The 22,633-nt window shown below is 37.9% G+C and overlaps 1 protein-coding gene across 1 annotated transcript in view; it reads left to right on the top strand.

The window, feature by feature from the left end:
* LOC126637974 (pituitary tumor-transforming gene 1 protein-interacting protein-like) overlaps positions 1-21,969 on the top strand; it is a 29,608-nt gene extending 7,639 nt beyond the window's left edge. The window contains exons 3-7 of the mRNA XM_050311562.1: positions 1,423-1,531; positions 5,582-5,690; positions 9,238-9,306; positions 13,644-13,690; positions 20,373-21,969. Of these exons, the coding sequence (XP_050167519.1) occupies positions 1,423-1,531; positions 5,582-5,690; positions 9,238-9,306; positions 13,644-13,690; positions 20,373-20,422 (384 nt within the window). The 3' untranslated portion in view covers positions 20,423-21,969. The remainder of the gene's footprint in view (positions 1-1,422; positions 1,532-5,581; positions 5,691-9,237; positions 9,307-13,643; positions 13,691-20,372) is intronic.
* The last annotated feature ends 664 nt before the right edge of the window (positions 21,970-22,633 follow it).

The following is a 22,633-nucleotide window of genomic DNA, read 5'->3' as shown; positions in this document are numbered from 1 at the left end:
TAGCTATGAGAGTATGAACATTGTTTCTAGCATACTCTCCAAAGGATATATGACTTGCCTCTAAATAAAGTCTTTTCAATCTTCATTTTTAGCTTATGTAGATAAGGAAATGTTTCACCCTTGGATGTTGAGTTGTTGGGCTTTTTCTAACTTGATAATTAGGTCAATTTTTAGCATTGGGAATAAGTCAATTGAAATATTTTCATGTAGTTCAGCCTCCACCCCAGTCAGTAGCTGTATCAGGTATTGCCTTTTGGGCTAGACACATTTTTACTAGTTAGATGCAGGAGTCTCCATCAGTGATCCAGCTGGCCTTTCTGGGCCCCTTGTTGTCACCAGCAGTAGAGTCATTCAGATTAGATGAGTCCTCATGAGTCACCTAGTCCAGCCTCCTACTCAAAACAGGGCCAACATTACATTTGAAGTTTAACAATGACTTTTACTATACCTCCCATTAGTCATTATTTTTTAACTCTTAATTCTTATTAAATACTCGATTAAAAAAGCCCAATTTTTTATCTTACATTCTTGATTAAAGGGACAGGGATTTTTGCAAAGTTTATTTTACTTTCCTAATTATTTTTGTTGATGTGTCTGTATGGGTATGTTTATCTTGCACAGTCTAGCTACTACAAAATATTAATGCATTTTTCTTGCTTCCACTTTTCTCAAGAAAGCAGAATCTGCTACAAGTGGTTTTGTTTGTATTTAACGTTTTCTAACCCGTTAAGAGCAAGATAACAGGTTTTGTGCAACTAAGGGTGTATGTCAGAGATGTTCTTGATAGTACTGTTAGATAAAGCATAGTTCCTGAATGAACTCTTTCTGTAATTAATCCTAAAAAACTATGTTTTGTCAAAGATTCCTATTACTGTTGTTCAAAACTACTTCACGGCTTTAGTTGTGTAGTAAAGGACTTTTGAATAAGTATTTATTTTAACAGATGAAAACCAAAATGTAAGCTTGATGCCCAGTGATGGCTTAAAAAGCATTTACTGTTTTCTTTCTGTTGATAATCAAATACAGGGCTGAAGTAAGATTATAAGTGTATTATTATTCTTTAAGATCCCACGTGTTTGAAAATCCTGAGCAGTTGGCTTTTTGATTTTGAACCTCTTGTTAATTCCAGTAGTTTTAAACCCAAGGCATTTTATCCTGAAGTATAGAGTACCTCAATATGTTCCCCCATGTATTTTCAGGCTAGTGTAAGTATTTGTTACCTTAAGTACAAAATGTTCTTATTCTCAATTCAGTTTAGGTTTTGCTGAGAAATTGTACCAGGACTTCAGTAGTCTTGATAATGTAAAGCACTTCCATTTCTACAGTATTGTACTCATGTAAGAATGCTGTCTTTGGAGAGGTGCATTAAATTGTTAACTGTTTTTGAAGATGAATAATTAGGGTTTTTTGTTTCTTTTGCAGTGCCTTTGGTGTTACACCAACAACACTTGCATTGATTACCCTGTAAGAAGCATTCTTCCACCATCTTCCTTGTGTTCCCTCTCTAATGCTCGATGGGGAGTTTGCTGGAGTAGGTACTAATTTTACTTTTGCTGTAGAGAGTTACTTATGAGTATGATTAAAATAAGCCTATTACTTGCTAGAGCTGTTTCCTGATAATTTATGTGGAGTGGTGGGGGAGAAGGCAGTGGTTATGATTTGGAGCCATGATCTCTAATCTTCTGGACTTACAGTCAATGTTAAAGAAGGTCTCTTTGTAAACAGCCAATGTAGTTATGTTGATCCAACGGCTTTAAAACTTTTTTACCTTTTTAAAAATTTCTTGATGTGTTGGGTGATTTGTCTACATCTACAGTTCCTTTATTATATTCCAGTGGCATCAGTGAACCAATACCACAGGAAAGAGTCACACAGAAATTCTTGAATGCTATTTTTACTTAAACAACTGAAATAACAGTGTAGTCTGTGGCACTGAAGACAGTGTAGATAAGGTTAAAAAGGAAGCTGCAGAGGACCATGTAGGTTTTTAGTACTGCATCATTTACCTGTTCTTAGATTTCCATTTGCTTTTCATGTTTTATTACAAAATACGGAACACACCATAATGCTGCCATCATGGGCTTTTTTTCCAATACTGTGCATACAGATCTAAATTTGGACTAGATTGTAACAGAGAACAAATTAGACTTTGGAAAGCTTGTCTTATGAAACAAGAGTACAACTTCAGCAAAGCGAAGGCTTACTGCTTTCTGTGTATTTGTTCATGGACACCAGGAGGCTAAAGAACAAAAACAATTCAGGGTGAACTATCAGTAACTGTTAACTGTAAATTAGAGGAAAGTTCCCACACTTAGCACAGAGAGATTATGCAGTAGTCTAAATCAGAGTAGCAGAAGTAGAAGATTGCTGTTCAAGTGGAACATGCGTGTTTCTGAACACAACCACTTAATCCCTGCAAACAGAGTGAGTAGATTAAACAGTACAGGAGAACTTTATCAATTCATTATTCTTACAGAAGGGCTTTGGACTTTGTTTTTGAGAAAAAACATTTGTGCTTTTGAACTCTTAGGGTACAGTAGAGACATTATTTCAGTAATAAGGCACACTTCTAAGAAAACTGGGCTTGCAGTATCATAATAAATGCTGTTACTATGAAATATTTAGCAAACTTTTTTTCTGAAAGTGTGGAGGGTTGACTCCTGCCAATGGCTAAGTATTCACACAGCTGCTTCCTCCTTCCCTCCCTTTATCCCTTGGGATGGAGGGAGAAAATAGAAAAAAAGCAAGAAAACTCATGGATTGAGATAGAGGTAGTTTAATAGGTGAAGGAAAAAGAGGGAAAGAAAAGAAAAAGTCAAGCAAAGGAGGTTGCTTATCACCTCCCGCAGGAAGGCGAGGTGGTAAACTCCCATTGGGTTTGATGCCTCCCCAAACAGATGACTCCAAACTGTCCCTTGGAAGCCAGTTATACCCTGTACTTATTTTTCTTTTACCTCAGATTTCATTGCTGACCACAACATTATAAGGTGTGGAACACCTCTTTGGCCAGTTTGGGTCAACTGTTCTGTCAGCATCCCCTCCTGACCTCTCCAGTCTTTTGTTTATGTCCAGCCCTGCTCGCTGAGGGGAACAGAGAGAAGGAGGGGAAAAAGAGAATATTTTAATGTTCTTCAAGCCTGTTCAACAACAGCCAAAAGCATTGGTGTGTTACCAGCACTTTTTAGCCAGAAATCCAAAAGCACAGCATCAAACCAGCTACTATGAAGTTTAACACTGTCAGACCCACCAAAGTAGAGAAACACATCCTTTTGCAAAACAGTGATTACCAGTGTCTACTGATACTAAGAGTGTTCTTAAGAGTTTACTCCTGCTGTAGAAATGGCTTATAGCTTGGCTTATACATATATGGCTTATACATTTGTGTTTCTAGATTGACTGTACCTTAATCACTAAATGAATACTTCATAATTGTCCCAGTTTAAGTGAGACAAGGGTCTTTGGCTGAGGAAGGATTAGGAGTTAAAGACCCAAACTTCTCTTTCTAAGCAATTATAAATCCAAAATTAAGAGGCTCTGATTGAAGGAAAACAAATTATGGAAAAGGGAAAATAACAGCCCTTTATTAAAAGGTATGTGTGTATTAACAGGAATACGAAAAAAAACTAAGTAAAATAACTAAGCAATACTCCTATACCCACCAATAATCCCCTTCAAGAACAAAACCGATACACCGGCAAAAGGAAGATTAAACAGTTCGATTTTGCACCCTTTGATGCAGTTCCAACCACAGTCAGCAGGGGGCGCCGTCGGGTCACTGGAGATGCAAAATTTGTAATGTCCTGTACCATTCACCAGGTGGCGCTGTTGGGTCACTGAAGGTGCAGAACTTGTAGTGTCCTATTGTAGTCACCAGGTGGCGCTGTTGGATCACTGGAGGAGCAGAACTTGTGATGTCCAGTGCCCGTCACCAGGCGGCGCTGTGAGATCCTTGGCTGCCGCCAGGTGGGGGGGTGGGGGGAAAGGAAGGGGAAGGAAAAACAACAGCAATAAAACAGAAAGTTCTCCCAATGGAAGAAAACTCACAAACTTCAGCTGATTAGGGTCCGTTGTAAGCAGGGCCTGCAGCCAGCCACAGCTGAGCCAAGAGCAGCAGCAAAAAAACTCCCCTCCAACAGGAAAAAAAAAAAAACAAAGAAACCCGGCAGTGTCTGCAGCCCACAGCAGGCTCCCCTCAGGGTAGAGAGACTGCGCTCTCCCCCCAGCCTCCACCCCTTTCCAGTCACACACCAGCCAACTCCTCCCCCTTCATTGTCAAGGAAACTAATCTCGGCCATTAGTGGGCAGGGCCGATTCTTTTTTCAACTAATGGCCCATATACAGAGCACACACACACGGCAGGGGGAAAGGAAAGAAAAATTCCTTGCTAAAATCGGAACTATGACAATAATGGAGCACATTCTCAGAAAAAAAACCAAAACAAGAACAAAAAAATAGTCAATTACATATTTCCTTAATAGATTTTTTACAAATTATAGGCAGCAGTGTGCCATGGGTTTTTATAGTCTTAGTGAGACTGTCCCCTTTGGACACAGCAAGAGAATTCATTAACTTGTGATGGTGGTGGTGCTGTTTTTCCTTTGAGCAAATAAAATTAAGAGATGAATGTTCTTCACCGTTGCTGAAAATGAAGGTGAATATTGGAGCTCTCAAAATTAAAAACAAAGGACTGGCTTCCAGTTACAATTTTATGTGAAATAAGATGTGTTGACAGATTATTAACCAGCATGAAGTGAAGAACAGTATAGAGGCAGTGTAATGCAAAGTAGCTTAATTGTGGGTTTTTTTCATGATTAATAAGCAAATGAAACAGGTAATGGAGACAGGAATGCAGACTGAAAACTGACAGTCTTTTTCTACAGTTTGTTAAAAGATTCAAAATTTTTTTTTTGCTTCATTTAAGTAGTATACTTAATTAAATTTTGTTTAAAACAATTTTTTATTTTTACTGAATGAGTTATATGTAATTGTTTGTAACTTGTAGGGAAGTAACAGAGTGAGAAATGTGGTATGAAATGTGTTACTTTCATAATTTACATTTGGGAATTTACCCATGTATTGTAATTGGAAACTATGTTTACCCAGTAAATGATAACACAGAAGCAAAAACACTTGCTGGGATGTAATCTTTGGCAGGATATGTGAAGGCTATGCCTTGGCCAGGCATGAGATGATGAGATCTGCAGAGAAGTAAGAGATTCTTTGGCTTGTGCATGTGATCAGAGAGCACAGACTCTCTGAACTCTGAACTTTGCTAGGTTTGACTGTCTTACCACAGAAGGACAGAACTGTGAAATACACGAGTAGACATGTAACACATGAAGTATTATAGATGACTTACTGGTATAAAGAGAAATGTTACTTAATGTCTGTTCAGATTGGATTATGTATAATAGCAAAATTTGAATGTGGTATGTTCATTTTAACCAGGGTAGTTGCACATAATTATGTAGGGGTTTTGCATATAGAGATGAAAAAATGCCTGGGAAGGAGGGGAAGAATTATCAGAAAGAGAAAAGTTAATGCTGAAGTCTAACAAGTTGATTATGTTCATATTTTTCAGTAAATTTTGAGGCTTTAATTATTGCCATGGCTGTAGTAGCTGGACTCATCCTGGTGTCTGTAACAGTCTGTTGCTGTTACTGCTGTTACTGCAGAAGACGTTCCAGGAGGTAAATACATATATTTGTTTCCTTTACTAACATTGGGTGCTGGTCTTTCCTACCTACCTACAATTTTTACTCTCCAAGAATATTTTCACTTGGAAGGAATTTTGGTCACTTTATTTTATTTGTTTGAGAAAGACAACAAAAAAAGACATGTTTAGTGACAGTATTGACACTGAAAATGATACTGGAATGACACTGAAGTGATGTTTGTAGTGGTAACAATGCTGATGTGTTCAACTTCAGGTAAGCTGTTGCTTTACTTCTACATTTTACACTTTTGTATTATGATTGGACATGAAAGATTTTAATGACCAAATAAATCCTTGCTTCTTGTGATAATGGAACAAATAATTTCTTTCAAGGCAAGCTCATGTACAGCAAAAAGGGACCAGGTGGATAGATAATAAGTAACTGAGCAGCAATGTTCTACAGCACTTGGCATCCACGCTTCAGCTCTAGAATCTGTCAGTATCTAACTGGTGATCTGTCCTTGGTAACAAAATGTTCTTGAACAAAATATTCTAAATAATACTTAAGAGAGTAAGATAATACTTAATTAAGTAAGATAATACTTCTTTTACTCTGAGATACTAAGAATGACTGACTTATTTTTGAATAAAGTAATACTGCAAAAACTAAATGTTCTTGGAGGACTCTTTTTTTAACTGGCTCCAAAGGGAGGGAAATAGTTGATGAGTACTTAAAATAGATGAGTTAGTGCTGCCTTGTGAACTGATCAGTGCTTATTCCCTAACGAATCACCTGGAAGGCCATGTTTATTGGGACAGCACAATATGCTTCCCTCTATCATTGAAGCTTAAAGCTCAGCTTTCTGGGCAGTGTAGTTTCATCTATCTCTGTTCCTTATGTCCTTCAGTACTTCTGGTGTGAATAAAACTTGGACCTTATTTCTTGGTCTGAAATAATTTGCATACTTTTTCAAGTACATGTGACTCTTGTTCTTGTTTAAGGGTTGTGTTTGGGTTTTTTTTAAAGAACTTACATAACTGTACAGTGTTTTGTGCTAACCTTTAAACCAGAGAAATATAGTACATCTGTGACTTTTAAGAAGTGAGAAAATAATTGTAAATAGCATCTCATTCCTTTCTTTCTTCCTTGAGGAAGATTCATGCACCTGTTTTGCTGGTAGGTTGGTCTGACAAGTCTGCCCTAGTGCAGACATGGATGACTCTTTAGCCCTGTGCTGATAAGCCCTGGAGGTATATGAACAGGTTTAGATCTTATGTAAGATCTGCCAGCATCCTCTGCAGAACAACTGAGTAGGCCCCTGTAGCTGACATGCCAACAAATAAAGCTTGGATCCTGTGAAAAGAGATATTTGTGCCAGACTTCAGTTTTATTAGCTAAGTTGTCAATCAGTACTGCAACATCTAATTCGACAAATAGAGGGTTAGTTAAGAGTCATCTTATGCCAGGACTCCAAAGGTGTCAAGCTTAATCTTCTGACCCTTAGAGGATTTAAAGGTCTTGTCAAAGTGGAGTCCAGCTTATTTCAGGAGGATTTGGAATGTGTCATTACACTGAAGCTTGATGTATTACTGGCTTTAAACCCACTAGTTCTTAGCAGGAATTCTTTTGCTCTCTTTTTCCTCATTTTAGTGGACTCATTTTCCACACAACTTTTTTTTTTTTTATGAATTGGAGGAAGGAAAGTTTATAGAAATTTACTATTTTATTTACTCTTTAGATGTCATCTGCGATCTCAGGTGTAAACTTTTGCGGAAGCATTGGTATTCCTTCTGGGAGTTCTTAAGCTGTGGTGTTTCAGTGCTTAGGAAGCCAGCACTTACCTTTTCCGTGAACACAGAGAATACTTAAATGCATTAACCCCCACATCAGTAATGTAGGTGACTCAGCTGTCTCCATTCCTACCACAGGAATTCTAGGATTATTGTTGCATTGTTTCAGTTCATTATTTTTATACTCTGTGTTTGGACTTCCCGTAGTCTGGTTCCATGCACTTGAGATAGTTTCATGAATAGTAATTGTTCGTGAAACTATAGTAAATTGACTATCTTGAACTTCAGTTACCAACCACTTTTTTTAATTGTATAATCTCATACTTTTCTGAATTTTGAAGAAAAACTCCATTTTCTGAAGGTATCTACAAATCAGAATATATTTAATGCTCTTTAATTATAGGGAAGAAATGTATTTTCTGAATCATATACCAGCATTTTATTTATTTGGTGTTTTCATATTTTGCAACACCGATGTGCAGTGAGATTATTGCTTAGTTATGCTGGAGTCTCCAGTAAAGTAGTTTTACAGAAAGGTGTCCAAGAATGGGGCACCATAGTCTTCCTGGACATGCTAATATGTGGAATTGATTAGTTTTACAGAAGGGTCTAACATAGTTTTCCAGTAAAGGTGACCTGTTGTGTTTCCTCCTGCTAAACTCCCCCATGATTTTTCTGGTTCTTTATGTGGATAAAGGAGGAACTGGAAAATTTTTATATGGAACATTGCATGGATTCTAAGTTACTGGGTTGTACTGAAATGACTAAAATGTTCAGAGATAAATGGACTGATTGAGCACCTTAAAGAATCAAGTTCAGATGTCCAGTTCTAGTGTCTGAATTTTGTATATTAAAGTATTTGACATGCTGTAATTAACCACTGGATGTCACCCTTGCTTAGCTTGTAGGCTGGATGCTGCAGATGTGTGGTGCTGCAACTGTTTAAGTATATTAATCTTGTAAATATTCTTCTCAAATATCTTCAGAAGTGCATTCACTTCTGGAAGATGATTAGCATAGCAGTTGTCCATTTACTAATGATGAAGAGTTGTCATTAATTCTGTCAGGAAAAAGCTAAAGACATAAACATTGTTTGGCATTTGTTTTAGCGTTCTACAATTCTTGTAGTCTCCCTAATGGTTAAGTGAAGCTGAACCTTTTCCAAAGCAGGTCACAAAGCTTAAGTGCCTGTATTCAGTGGAGCGTATCAGCACATGCACAACTCAGATGTACTGTGTAGGCTCAGCATTTCCCAGAATCACACAGCTGATGCACTCAGGTAAATCCTTGCTCATTCCAGAACAGACTGCTTTCCTGAGGGCAGCTTGAGATTGGATAGCAATGGTTGTTGAAAAGATAAATTGTTCTGGCATCAGAGGCTTATGAACCATCAATCTTCTTCCAGGGGACAACAATGGACTTAGCTGTGCATGTGCAGTACACTTACTCTAAAAGGGGGGGTGACACGTGGGGAAAATGGCAAATACGAGTTCTGCTTCTGGAACAATCTGCAGCCTGTTCCTACGAGGCTGTAAGTTGCACTGTTGAGGCTGAAGGGCACATAGCTACAGTGAGTGGGGTGTTTAGATAGTACAAAATGTGAAAGGATAATTACACAAACTTGTCAATTATACTATTCAGCAATGAAATTTTACGTGGCTGTGAAGAAATATCTCTGGTCAGACTATAAATTCTTTTTGAAAACAAATCAAGCGACTAGATAGTGATTGCTTAGCAGTGAAGTTGCTTTTTCCTCCTCTTACACTTTCCACTTCTCCTTATTTTTGTAGTAGACCAGATGAAGAAGAAGAGCAGCTAGCTAGGAAGAGAGAGGAACGAAGACTACAGTCTCTTCAGAGGTGAGTCTGGACAGCTTGATGTGCTTCTTGATGATATAGGAGTATTCTGCCTTTCTAAGGAATGCATGGAATACGAAACAAAGAGGCATTGTGGAGTTAGGCGTGACAGTGTCAGGTTTTTACAAAACAGGGCTTATTCTGAGATTGGTGAACCTGGTTAGGAACCTGTATTCTTGTAAGTAAACAGGGAGCAAATGAGGATACCCACTGTGGCAGGTACATGAGTACTCTGTGCCAACCAAGAGCAAACAGGAGGAAAGTGTCTGAAGTCTTGTCTAGTCTCTCCTGGACTGATGCCTGCCTGTGGCATGAGTTAATACCCAAGCTGAGGCTGGGATTAAGAGGTGAGATCCACTTGTTGGATACATTCGGTTATTGGTTCTTTTAAAATCTGGGAAAGGCAGAGAAGTTGATAGTGACATACCTATTTGAAATTTGGCTCAGGGACTCAAAACTTTGCCTCAGACCTCATTGTAGCCTTAATTTCATATTTCCATCCTTTCTGCTAAAGCTGTATCACAATGTAAAAAGAAGGGCAAGAGTCAGCTCTCATACAGTGTTTCTCATCTGCATTCCTTCAGATATAGGCGTTTATACCTTAGTTCTACCGTGACTTTTGATAGGTTTTACATTTTTCTTTAGATAAACAATATTCATAGATAGGGCAATGATGCCTGGTACAGGCGAGATGTACCTTTTGAATCATTCTTCCTTTCATGGTCTTCACTTTTGAGATTCACAGTGAGTTAGCCTTCAGCAAGACAAGAGTGTTCTAGCTGTCAGGTATGGGTTTGAATCCCCACATACTGACAAGGAAATTAATCTTAGGCTTGCCACTTCCTGGTTTTGTTCTCTAAAGACTCATCTGCCAAGTAACAGGTGGGCACCTTCGCTGCCTGCCTGATGCCTGCTGTTTTCTCCTGAACTCAGATTGATTGTTAATATGAGCAGGGAGTTAGGGAGCAAGGCATGCTTCCATGTGAGAATCCTTGTGGGGCTCTTGCATGAAGACATAAAGTTTCTCTATTACAGATGTGCATAAGGAGACAAGGCAGGTACATTTCTGACTGGGCACAGAAGTGGGAGTTAGTAAGGTGGTCTCACAGATGCATTTGCTGTTGCTCGTGTATCTGACTGGCAGGAGCTGAGAGAATCATTGTAAGGTAATGGCAAGCTTAATCTGAGAAGAAAAGGGATGCAGACTTGTTTTCAGAAACATCTGAATTTGAGAGCAGAAAGTGTTGTACTTAAGCGTGCACAGAAGGATAAGAAATAGGTGTCCAGTTTAGGAAATATACTCACACATAGTTGTTCCACACAGTTTCTCAGACAAGTGATGCTGAGTATTTGCAATGGATCAGAAAAAAAGGGAGTTTTCTACCTGTTAATCCAATTATAACTAGTCATGGCACAATAGGCAGAGTGCTAGTGTGAAGGTGATGTTTCTCCTGTAATGCTTTTATTCCTTTCTAAAGAGAAGGGATCCAGTGAGGAATAGCCAACATTTTTTTTGTGCCAAAGCTGTGTACCTTCTTGTGCTGAAATGTACATCCTTAATTATGCTGTTTTGTTCAGTTAGGGCAACACTTACCCATGTTTGTTATAAAGCAAAGACTTCTGACCAGGTGCATAATAGGGGTTGATTGTGTGGCATAACTTTTCCATTGTGATTTGTGTATCAACTTTAAATTCTTGGCACAGTTAATCTGTAGGAAGCCTGATACTGTTTGAGTGTAAGGTTTGCTGTGCACACGCCAAGTAAGTAGTGTTGCACCAGGCAATTAGCAACACAGAGCTAATACCAAGTCCATTCTTGAATTAGGCCTAGGAACAAGGATCACTGGGAGCAGACTACTCTGCCAGAATGATTGTTGCAGCCTTTCTTAGAGCAGCATCCCTGTTTTCCAGCTTGTCTCAGGAGTGTGTCTGTGAAACTGAAACTGTTCTGATTGCAGGAGAGAGTTTAGCAGCCCTGGGGTATTCCTGTGTTCTGAACATTCATACCTATTGTATGTGTGGCTGGGTGTCATGGGAAAACACAAGGAGTAAGCCACTTTCAGCAACCAGAACACCTCACCCTACCCATTGCTTGCTTCCTCTGAGACCTTTGGAGATTGAATTGTTAGTAGCAGGCTGAAGACCAAATTAATATTCTCAACAAGCCATTTTTGCTGAGCAAACTGCAGAGGAAAACACAGGATATCTGGAGTTCAGTTTTTGACTGAAAAGAGTTATCTTATTGCATAGCTTTAGGCCTTTATTGGACTTCATGTCATCTCTAACATGAAACACCATTTTTAAACATAGCATCAGGTAGTGAGTCTTTCTGTACACTCGTTTAATTATTTACAGCTGCAAATACATGGTACATTTATATGTTATATTTATATATTTTATAAGCCATTATTTGTTTTAGAAGTCTATAAACAAATGAAAAACAATGAGATCACTACCAAGTATAATTTTGTAGTGTACTGGTATGGGAGAAGTAGGAGGGAGGCCATGGAAAGAAAGGATTGCAGTTCATTTGTGAAGAACCAAGTATGGAAAATTATAATGTGAATTGTTAGTATTGGGAAGAATACCGTTTCAGCTTACAGCAGTGGGGACAACTTGCGTGAGGAACCAAGAATTTAGTGTACAGAAGATGGAGTAACAGCAGTAGTGTTAAGAAACAGAGCCAACTCGGAAGATTAAAGTGACTTCAGCTGATCATAATGTCAAGATGTGGACGGTGCAGTGAGTCACCTGGATGGCTGATTCAGTGACTGCCAGTTCAGAATTGCATCTGATTCTCCTCGGTCGATGTGCTTTCAGCAGAATTTCTCTATTCTCTGAGATCCCTTACCTCATATAATGTCTTCCTCTTACGTAACACAAAAAGCAGAAATCCTGTTGTCAGGTTACCCTCAGTAGGTCCATTTGTCCCATCCTTTTTCTGTACTCTTCAGCATCTCGGTCCTGACTTTCTTCCTCTAGGTGAATTTCATCGCCCTTAATCACCAGTCCCCTCGTCCTGCATTTGGTCAGGTTGTTTATTGTGCTGCCTGGGCTTAAATGTGGAAGGGGATGTAAGGGAGATTGGATATCTTAGGGAAGCAGAAGTGGAAGGTTTTTGAGTCTGTCTTGCTTGTTTTTTCTCATCATGCTTTATGTGCTTGCTTTTCCAGAAGTGCAGTTGCTGGAAAAGGCAAGTTCAGCCCTTCAGCTCTGTAGGAAGCAGGATAATTGCTTCTGAGGACACACAGGATCTGATTAGCAGTAGGAATAGTTTGGAGGTGGGATATGCATAGGGCAGTTGGGATCTTTGGTGAATTAAGCTGTCAGTGCTGAACAGCTTTCTGCTGAATATGTGCAAATTGGAATTCAGTAAAAGTCACAACTTGTCTAACTGGATTGAATTTTGACAGGGAGAGCAAACGGTGTATTTTTAAATTTTCATTAGAGACACTGAGTTGCCAAATTCTATGTCCCTTCCTCAAAATATATAGATCCTGGATCATACTTCTGAAACAGATGTGTAGGAGCTTTTGTGTTTGTTTTTTAAACTAAGCAAAATATAGGCTTCCTTTGAAATATATGAAAACAGTATCTGAGGAATGATGGAATGATTTCCATTTAAACATCCTTAATTTTTTCCCCCTTAACCTTTGCGAAGGGGAAGAAGAAATTGACTCATCAGACTCTTGGTTTATGCAAATAATTAAAGTTTGGCAATATTAGATACAGTCTTGAAAACTGTCTTATGATCAGAAACTTAAAGAACAGTTTATATATAGCACAATATTTTAATTTATTCTCTGCATGGATGCCATGCTGGATTTTTGACACCAGTAGTTTTCACTTACACTTGCTGTACAGCTTAAACAAAACAGCAATACACATTTTATCTTTTTAGAATGGTTACGATGAATTAGGATTCTGAAGCATACTGTATTCACAGCTAAATTTTACAGTTATGCTCCCTGCTGGAAAGCATTAGGGAGTCTTCCAGCATAGTGTAGTGCCTTGGCTGTTATCTAGAGATGAAAACCTCAGTGTGTGTATATGTGCGTATATGTGGATGTGTTACTTTTATACAGAAAAAACTATTTCTTATTACTTATTTTAATACATCTTATTTTGACATTATTGGTTAGTGAGAAGTTATAGGGTGTCTTGTAGATGCATAAAGTGTATATAGAAAGATAAGATCTGTAACTGCTAAATGTGATTTTTAAAAAATTTGTAATTGCTTACTAATGTAAAAAATGCTGTTGTCTGTTTTGGATGTAATTATATTTTGCTTACAGCTCAAAACAGTCTGAATGTTCTTTTGATGCCTTTATTTCTTGCAGGAAACATGAAAGAAAACTGAAGCACGATGAAATACGTAAGAAGTATGGTATGTGTTATCTTGTTTTGGTACTCTGTATCTAAGTTGATTCCTTTTTCCTAATTATTATTAAAATTCACAGCAGAAACAAGCTGCTTTATGAGCAGCAGAAGTAATCAAGCCCAGTTTCCCACTGATGCATGTCTTCTGACACCTGAACACCTGATCTCAGCACTATTATGTGCCTGTTCTCTTCCTGCACTGATGCTCCCACTGGGCAAGGCGCAGTGTGCTGGATGGGGTGTTTGCTTGGGATGGGCATTTAAATATATTGATTAAAATAAGTGGTTCTTTCTGTTTGGAAGTAAGAATACTGATTTTGGGGGCTCTTTTGTTTGTTTGTTCTTGAATGTGGTAAATCAAGCTAGTTGAACTTCGCTACTAAACTCATGGCTATTAAAGGAGGATAGACTGGCTAGCAGATAGGAGGCTTTTTAAATCAAGATTGGAAAAGAAGGGTAGAGGGTGCAGCCTAATGTAGGGATTAAAATTGTTATTTTTTTCTTTGTTTTTAACTGGAGCTATAGTCCAGTAGTATAACATCACAAGACTGTAGGACCTGCTATGCTGTATAGGAGGCTCTTATTATGTAGGCTTGTCAGTGCTTGCACTTTTCATTTGATTTGTTCATAGGGTTAATAGTACTGTGTATTCAGAGACAGATATGCTAAATCTCTGCTGCATTTTTTATTATGCAGATTGCACTGAAGTCAGAGGGGGTGATTCTAGGGGTCTGAACAGTCACTCAAAGCCGTTAATTTTCATCCTCTTGTTAAACTGATTGGCAGAGTCTGGGGATGTCTTCATGAATCTGCAGCCTGCCCTTTGGCTGATGCAAAAGTGATACAGACAATCTCTCTAGGGAATTCTCTGCCTGGAGAGCGTTTGCAAAACAATGTTGCTTTGCTGGAATGGAGAAAAACTACACTGAAGCTTGAGATACAGGAGGAAGAATGGTGTAGAAACTGGAAGTAATTTTTTGTTAAACATCAGTCTTTGAAGTTCAGCTCTGTGGTATTTTATACAATAATCGACCCTGTATACCAACCACAATTCAGTTTCAAGAGGTGTTTGGGGGGTTGACATCAATAATTCAGATGTAAAAAAAAAAAAAAAAAAAAAACCAAAATCCAAACAGCAAAATAAAACAACACAGGCTTTTTGTGTTTGTTTTTCCTTAGAAGAGACTTCAGAGTCAATCTCAACAAGTTTGAATCATTGGGGTGGATCTGGTCAAGAACTTAGGACAATGGCTGTGTTCTCACAGTAACTTGCAGCACTCTGTGCAGACATGCACATACCTTTGCATCTCATTGATGCAGCCAAGAATGGTCCTGAATTGGGTGTCACAGTTCTGGTACCGAAGCACTGCACTGGGAATGTTCAGAAGGCTGTGTTCAGTTCTGTTCAATCAGTGCATGGCCCTTACGTTTTAGTGAAGACAGTTCTCTCTTCAGTGCTTAACTTTCAGACTTCTGTGGGATGCTTTGCTGGATCTTGTTGGAGTACCTGGGTTTCCTGAAGTATATAACTGCGTAATCAGTGCCTCTGGAATATGTACACCAAATTCAGCAAATATTGCTTGTAGCTGTACCGTGCACACAATCATATGAGAGCCAGTGTCATTTTGCCTCTGCTTGAAGCATGTTAGTCTGTCAATGACTTAACTAGAAACAAGTTCATACTGACATCACCTTGCAGTTATGTTTTGCAGTGCAGTTTACCTGCACTTCTATACTAGCAAACTTCTATATGAAGTTTATTTATTGGCAGGTTTGCTTTATTGCCTAAGCAAAGATTAATTTATGTTATCAGGTATACATTTGAGGCCTGGATTCTCATAATTAATTTTTGTCCTAAAGAAAAACCTAATTCTTACATAAATAATTGGCACATCCTGAAAGAAGGTATGTAACTGAGTAAACATTAAATACAAAATATGTAAAAAATGTGAAGTATCCTAAATATAAATGCTATGGTATATATGGGTTGTATTCTGATAATATGCAGACAAATGATTGTCAGAATAATTCAGTGAGACATGGAGTAGACTTGGATCTTCTGTCCTCAGTTTTTACTGTCTAGGAAATATAGATGTTAGCATATTAAACATAATCTAAGAAAAATTGCTGCAAATAATTACGGAGGCACTAGATTGCTTTACACTCTTACACACGGCAAAGTGGATTCTCAGTTAAGTAGGCATGGGTGAGTGGCAGAACGACAATGACTTTGTTAACCTGACTCTGTAGATTAAGATGATCATGGCCGAAATTTCAGTATTTGGTTGGCTTTAAGGGAATGCCTTTTCCCATTTCATCCACCAGCTTTCCATACCCCATTTAAATGGTAATTACACATTTATAATGCATTGCAGGTGTCACTCTAGCCACAGTCCTTTGGGAGCATTGGAAGCAATACAGAGCTTTAGCAACCAGGAGTACACACTTTGAATTGTTTCTTTGTTGCACAATTTGATGGTATTTTTCATTTGCTCACATATATGAATGCAATATGATTACACAAATTATATGTTGACTCTTAGGAAAAATTTAAAGTAGAATTCAGAAGACTTTGCAGCTTGTGTAGTATACAAAGGAGCTATAATTTAATTCCTGCTGCATTTGCTGCTATTGTGTGTTCAGTATAGTATTAGTATAGATCTACTTTCTTATTTATTTCAGGATTTTGCCTGGTATTAGTAGAAGGATTCTTTCTCTTAATTTTTAGAAAATTACTACCATTTCATTGCTTCAGTTCTGCAAAGGTTTTGATCAGCTGTTTTAATGATATGTAATCCTATCTCCTTTGTTTTATGTGAGACATTGATTTTTATATTCAGTAGTTTGTCACAGTAAATATTCTTTCTGTTCAAGGTAGAACTTTGTCTTGACCTTCTTTACCATTCTGAATGCAAGGCAGGAAAACCTTGCATTGCTGGACACTGAAAGCTGTTTAGTTTGCTGTCAAGAATACAGTAGTCAATCTGGAGGTTAAAAATAAAGAGGAAAAGTTTAATAAGGGGTGAAGACATGCAGCAAACTAGGTTGAGTTTTTTCCAAGCATAGACTCTTGTAAGTATTTCAGTTGTTAATTCTGATTTTGGGCAGTGCTGATATATGATGAGAGTCAGATCTCAGTGACTGAGAACCTGCATAGTTAGATAGTATACAATCTAAATGAATATGTTGGAAAGAAACATTAATTTCTTACCATTGCTTTTTCATTTCATACATATTAGGAGGCCTCATGATTTCATACAAGCTAACAAAAGATACTTGACTACTATACCTTTCAGGTTTTTGAGTGTTTTTTAGATACTGCTAAGTAGGTCAAATACTAACCTCAAAATGAGGATAAATAGAACGAAGATGTTAAAAGTTCTTGTAAGTGACCTGTGTGTCAATATTCAAGTTCACCAGTAACATGTAATGGACTTGATTACAAACAGGACCCCTGAAGCAACAAACATCTGGCTTCTTTGAACCCCGGAGTGTAAATGACAAGTTGGGCAGTTGCTCTCATGTCAAATGGGAAACAGCAGAGAGACAACTCGTGTGTGGTTCAAGGCAGCACATGAGCTTTAGCTGAACCAGCTGTGCTGTCCCATTAGCATTGGCTCACAGCTCTGTGGAGAGGCACAGATAAGGGCAGCTGTAGCAGCTGACAGGAGCTTTTTGGCACTCTCCTTTTTTTGTGTGTCTGTCCAGATTGTTTTTGTCCACTTGCTGGAGCCTGATACAACTTCTTCAGTAAGAACTGGTGGAAGTGACGAACTGCTGTGTCCCTCCTTTCACTTAATGTAACCTTATGATGTACTTAGAATGTTGAGGAAAAGAAATTTAAACACTGGGTGCAGATTTGAGAGCGAGACTGAGAGCAAAGAGTATCGGGTGTTGTAACCTGTGGTTAATTCTCATTTGGAAGGAAGGCTTGTCATTTCTCTTGGACTCTGTATCTCCTGGGAGATCAATTTCTGAAGTCGTGACCAATAGTATTCCCACTAGATTGATGCATAGTTCTTAAAGCTTGTTCAGTTTCAGTATTGTACAATAAAACAGATCAGAGATTTTAAGTTAAGCATACTAATGCCTAGTTGGTGGTGATTATATCTGTTCATTCCTAAACATAATTCAGTAAAATGACAGCAAGTACTACTGGGAATGGCATTTTCAGTGAGGAGTAAAAGTTCCATACTCCCTTGAAATATGAGGATTAGTTCTCTAAAATGTCTTTTAGCCAAGTGTTTTGGGGCAGGGGCAGAGAAAAGTATATTTGCTCCTCAGAATAGTATAGGAAAAGTTTATCAGGACTCTTACACCATCATCTGGTTAATTTGAAATTGGCTTATTGGATGTAGAAAATCTTTTCCTTTGGATTTAAGCTGTAAAGAACAGTATCTTTTACTGTGCTGTTTTCAGACCTATGAAGTGTCGAGTATGTATCCTGAATGAAGTATCTAGAAGACATACTAAGCGCTTGCCAGACTCTGTAGAGAGAAGTATGCATTCCTATGTTTGTCAGGGAATCTGGTACCACCACTTGCCACTTGGTGGGAAGGGTTTTGAAGTTTGGTGTGTTTATTTCTAAGTGGAACTTAATGAGTGCAGGGAGTTTATGCAACGTCAATTGTAATAATAATGGCAATTTCTAGGATTGATGCTGATTTTCTGTAAATGTTGTGTAGATGTGGTTTTTATTTGAAACAGTTGAAATACTGAAGTACTGCAAATTTTTTTTTTAAATTGGACTACTTAGTTATGTTTCAGGTAACTAAATATATTAGGATCCATATATTCTAACTGCCAAACTATTAACCAGTCTGGAGGAAGGAGGGGGTGGTGGTGATGGTCTGGAAATAAAGAAAATATTTCTTCTCACTGTTTGGTTTGGGCTTATATTAATGCAGGAATGTTACCTGAAGGCACTAAAGGTTGAATGGCAGGCAAAGGATAAGAGGGATTTTTTATTATGTGTTAGGTTAGTTGTCAGATAGAGTAGACTTAACAGACATCACAACTCTGTTGAAATGCATGAAAGGCAAGATTAAAATTTGGCAAGTAACCTCTTTCTAAAATTTTAAAAATATAAAAATCTCAAAATATTGTAGATAATTTTCAACCTAAGCATATTCTTATTACACAAATGCGTAATTTTTTTTTTAACAATTAGAGAAGGGGATATTAGCCCTGATGCAAGGTACTATACCAGGTAAATAGGCTGTATTTCATGTTACTTGGCAGAAGCTTTATAAATGTGATTACCTTACTCCTTTTTTCACAAGTAAGAGCCATTGTATGAGGGCTGATTTAAATATTAGCCTTTACAAGATGACTGCTCATAATCTTGTATATTTGAGTGATTATAGGACTTTTCATACTTATTCCTTAATATTTACTGTTCCCTATCAGGTAGGTAGTTGCAGTAACTGATACAGTAATCAGCACTAAGCAGTTGTGCTTCTTGGTTGGGATCTTAAAATAACCTGGCAGTTCAAACAAAGCTTTCCAACTGCAACAAGGTGGGCAAAAGTCTAGTCTGCCTTTGACACCATTAGCTTTTGACTTTCAGGTAGACTAGTGAATATTCAATATCTGTGTGCCAGGTGCATGTGGAAAAGAGGTACGGTGTGAAAAGGTCTGAGGGGAGTTCTTACAAGATTTGGCAGTGACTAGTGTAATTTTGTTTTCACTGTTGTGAATCTGAACATTTGTTATTTGCTCAGCTGCACTGTCATATGTCTCCATGCCTAAACAATTGACCTACAGAAGAGTCCAGGTTTGCCAAACATCAGTATAAAAATCCCAGGCGAAAAGATAGCAGTAGTGTTCCTGTTCTTTCACAACAAAAGGTCAGCCCCTGGACTCTTACAGGACTCCTTTATTTTTAGTAAGTGCTTTTACCTGCGCCAAATCTGGTGGGTGGTTTCAAGTCTCTTTGAAATAATTATTGTGTGGAACAGTGATTGCTCAGCTAACCCTTACAGAGGATGGTCTGCATATCTAGACACTCAGAATAATTGGATAGCTTTGCAGTGCTTACTGTGACAGTATTGTGGTAAAGTCATTAAGGATCTTTGTGATGGAAACATACTGCAACCTGAATTAAGTGATGCTCTTGTTCTGGTCCCTTGAGGTTTTAGTGCATGTAGAAGTCATCTTCATTTGTTCTTAGAGATTATTGTCCTGTTGCAGAAAAGCTGTAAGTGGCTGAATGTGACAGATGGTTGGGTATAATCAAAGTAGAACTAAGTCAGAGTAGTAGCATCTTACATTTTAAAAGGATGATGATCTTACAGTCACTTTCATTTATAAACTGGCAAGCCTGAATCTGTTCTTCCTGGCACATCTCTATGCTTAGATTTTTGTCAACTTGACTCTCACAAGTGCATTTTTTAGGGTATACTTCACCATTGAGAAATGTTTTTTCCATAGTAATTTTTCATACAGAAATGTTCTCTCCCTGCTAAATCACGAAATACTATTCGTGATTATAGCTGGAGAAATACAATTGCTTAAGAACACTTTCAATTTATTGTAATACTTGAGTGTTTAGGTAATAGAGCAATTATTACAAGAATTGCCTTTTGGATTTGTCTGATGGAATACCTATTGAAGTGAAGTCAGTAACTCAAGGTATTTCTGTGATACTGGTAAGAAAGTGATAAATGTGGTCCTGTTTTGTTTTACAGGTCTTCTCCAGGATTCTGATAACCCATACAGCAGATTTGAGAATGAATAAAGCTGAGCACCTTCCACTAGATCTGTGATTCCAGCATACAGGAAAACTGTTTTCATTTGCCCTCTGTGCTCTTTTGCTTTTGGTTTTTTTCCCTGGAGTGTTTTTTCCTGGTTGGAAAACTAGAATCAGCTAAAGACTTTATGAAATAACGTGTTTCTATCTCCTACCTATATAGAACTAATTTTTATAAATGTTTTTTGTTGTTGAAATGTTTGGTGAATTTTATTGTGACTATCTTTTCTCTTCTTTAAACTGTATTTTATTACTTAATGTAGATGGTTAGTAGTCACAATTGTGTTTGAGTTCAGTCTTAACTGCCACTTAAAACAGTTGTTCCCATGTTCCTAAATAAAGATTTTATATATATATATATAATATATATATATGTAAAATAAAAAGCAATATGGAAGCACAGCTTCACATGGCAGAAATAGTTGATGAGAAAATACATCACGCACTTCTTGTGAGTAGAGGTTTTTTCCATCTGGAAAAAGATCTTCCAAGAGTGTAATATGTAAGGGTTGAGAGAGAGGAGCATATTTGTCTTTGAATAATTCAGTTCAGTTGTGGAAATGTGAATATGTACTCTGGATATAGCACTGATGTGAAAAAGAAACTACTTCACTTAGCAAAATCAAAAGAAGGTAATTCTTGAAATATACATGGTTATGTGTGCCTAAATATAAGAAACCTCAGTCTGTGTGAAATCTTTCTTTTGTGAGCTTAATATATAATGAAAAAAAAAAAAAAGTTAAAAGTTGCCCAGATTCTGCAGTTTACCAGAGCTGACCCTGACCAGCAGCTGAGCACTGCCCAGCTACTTCCTCGCTCAGGGGGATGAGGGAGGGAATGGGAACAGCAGAGGGTTGAGATAAAAACACTGTAAGTGAAGAAAAGGAGGGTAAGTGGGAACAAGTCATGCAAAGGGAACTGGCACCTCCCAGAATCAGATCTCTGCCCAGCCTCCTCTTAGTTTTTCTTGGTGACCCTTGAATATCATTTGGGTCAGTTCTGGCCAGCTGTCCCATTTGTGTCCCCTCCCAGCTTCTTGCTCATCCCTGGCCTACTTGCTGGAGCGGTCAGAGTGGGGAAAAAATGAAACCTTGATGCTGTGCAAAGCAACGCTCGGCAAAAGCCAAAGCACTGGTGTCTTACCAGCACTGTTCCTGCCACAAATCCAAAGCAAAGCAGCACCATACGGGCTGCTGTGAAGAAAGTTACCTCAATCCCAGCCAGACCCAGTATAGCAAGAATACAGAAGTATTTTTTTAACCTTTTATTGTTCTGTTGATATTTCTATAATGTGATTTATTTCCTGTCTTTCTTTTCATAGAGGTGTTTTCTTGAGCATTTTTAGTAGCTTACCAGTATGATGTGACAAGCAAAGGGCTCTTCTGCCCCCCCAGTCCAATGTATATTCCCATTTATTCTGTATACTTTAAATAATCTCCCTTGCTGTATATTATCTATTACACAAATGTACATTATTGAAGATATCTGTGTTATTTTTATCCACATTCCTAAAATAAACACTTTAACATCTTGAATTTGGTTCTGCTCAGTTCTGTTGTTCCATACAATTTTAAATTGTCTTGGTTTAAAAGAAGTTATCAAGTATGAGTTTGGGAGAAGAAAAACATTACTGGCTTTCTGTGGCAGGAATTAGATCTTGCCTGTGGGTGAGGAGGGGAATTGCCATTCCTTCCAGTGCCAAAGAACCTGCCTCTACTTAGGCTTTAGTAACTATCAAGGGTTGGGCTTGATGATCTCGGAGGTCTTTTCCAACCCAGTTGATTCTATGATTCTGTCACTTATCACTGATTTTGGTACAGTGTTTGCTTCCATTCTTTCACTGGTTTTACCTACACAAACAGTTTTTCTGTATAGAGTTTCTCAGGAATTTGTATAAAAATATGTTTTCCACTTCCTGAATCTGGACTGTAATTCGTGTTAGTGGAATAGTGGTCTAGTTTTCCTTTTTTTTTTTCCCTTAACTTGTATTTAGCACTTTATTAGTAGGCACTGTGTTTAATTTCATGTTTCTTTATCTGTCAACCATTGTCAAGTTTGAAGTATTATTCAAATGGCTGTCTTTGAAGAATGATGGCCTGTGATAACAGTGAGTTGATAGTGTGGAAATAAAACATGCTGATGGTTTTCCCTGGAGATAACTTTTGCAAAAATGATGAAGGTCTGCCTGCTGTCTCACGA

The sequence above is a fragment of the Myiozetetes cayanensis genome, unplaced genomic scaffold (assembly GCF_022539395.1).
Source record: "Myiozetetes cayanensis isolate MyiCay16 unplaced genomic scaffold, myiCay2020 scf1, whole genome shotgun sequence".
In the NCBI taxonomy this organism is placed as follows: domain Eukaryota; kingdom Metazoa; phylum Chordata; class Aves; order Passeriformes; family Tyrannidae; genus Myiozetetes; species Myiozetetes cayanensis.
Note: the sequence above shows the minus strand (reverse complement) of the source record. Positions and strands in the feature narration are given on the sequence as shown.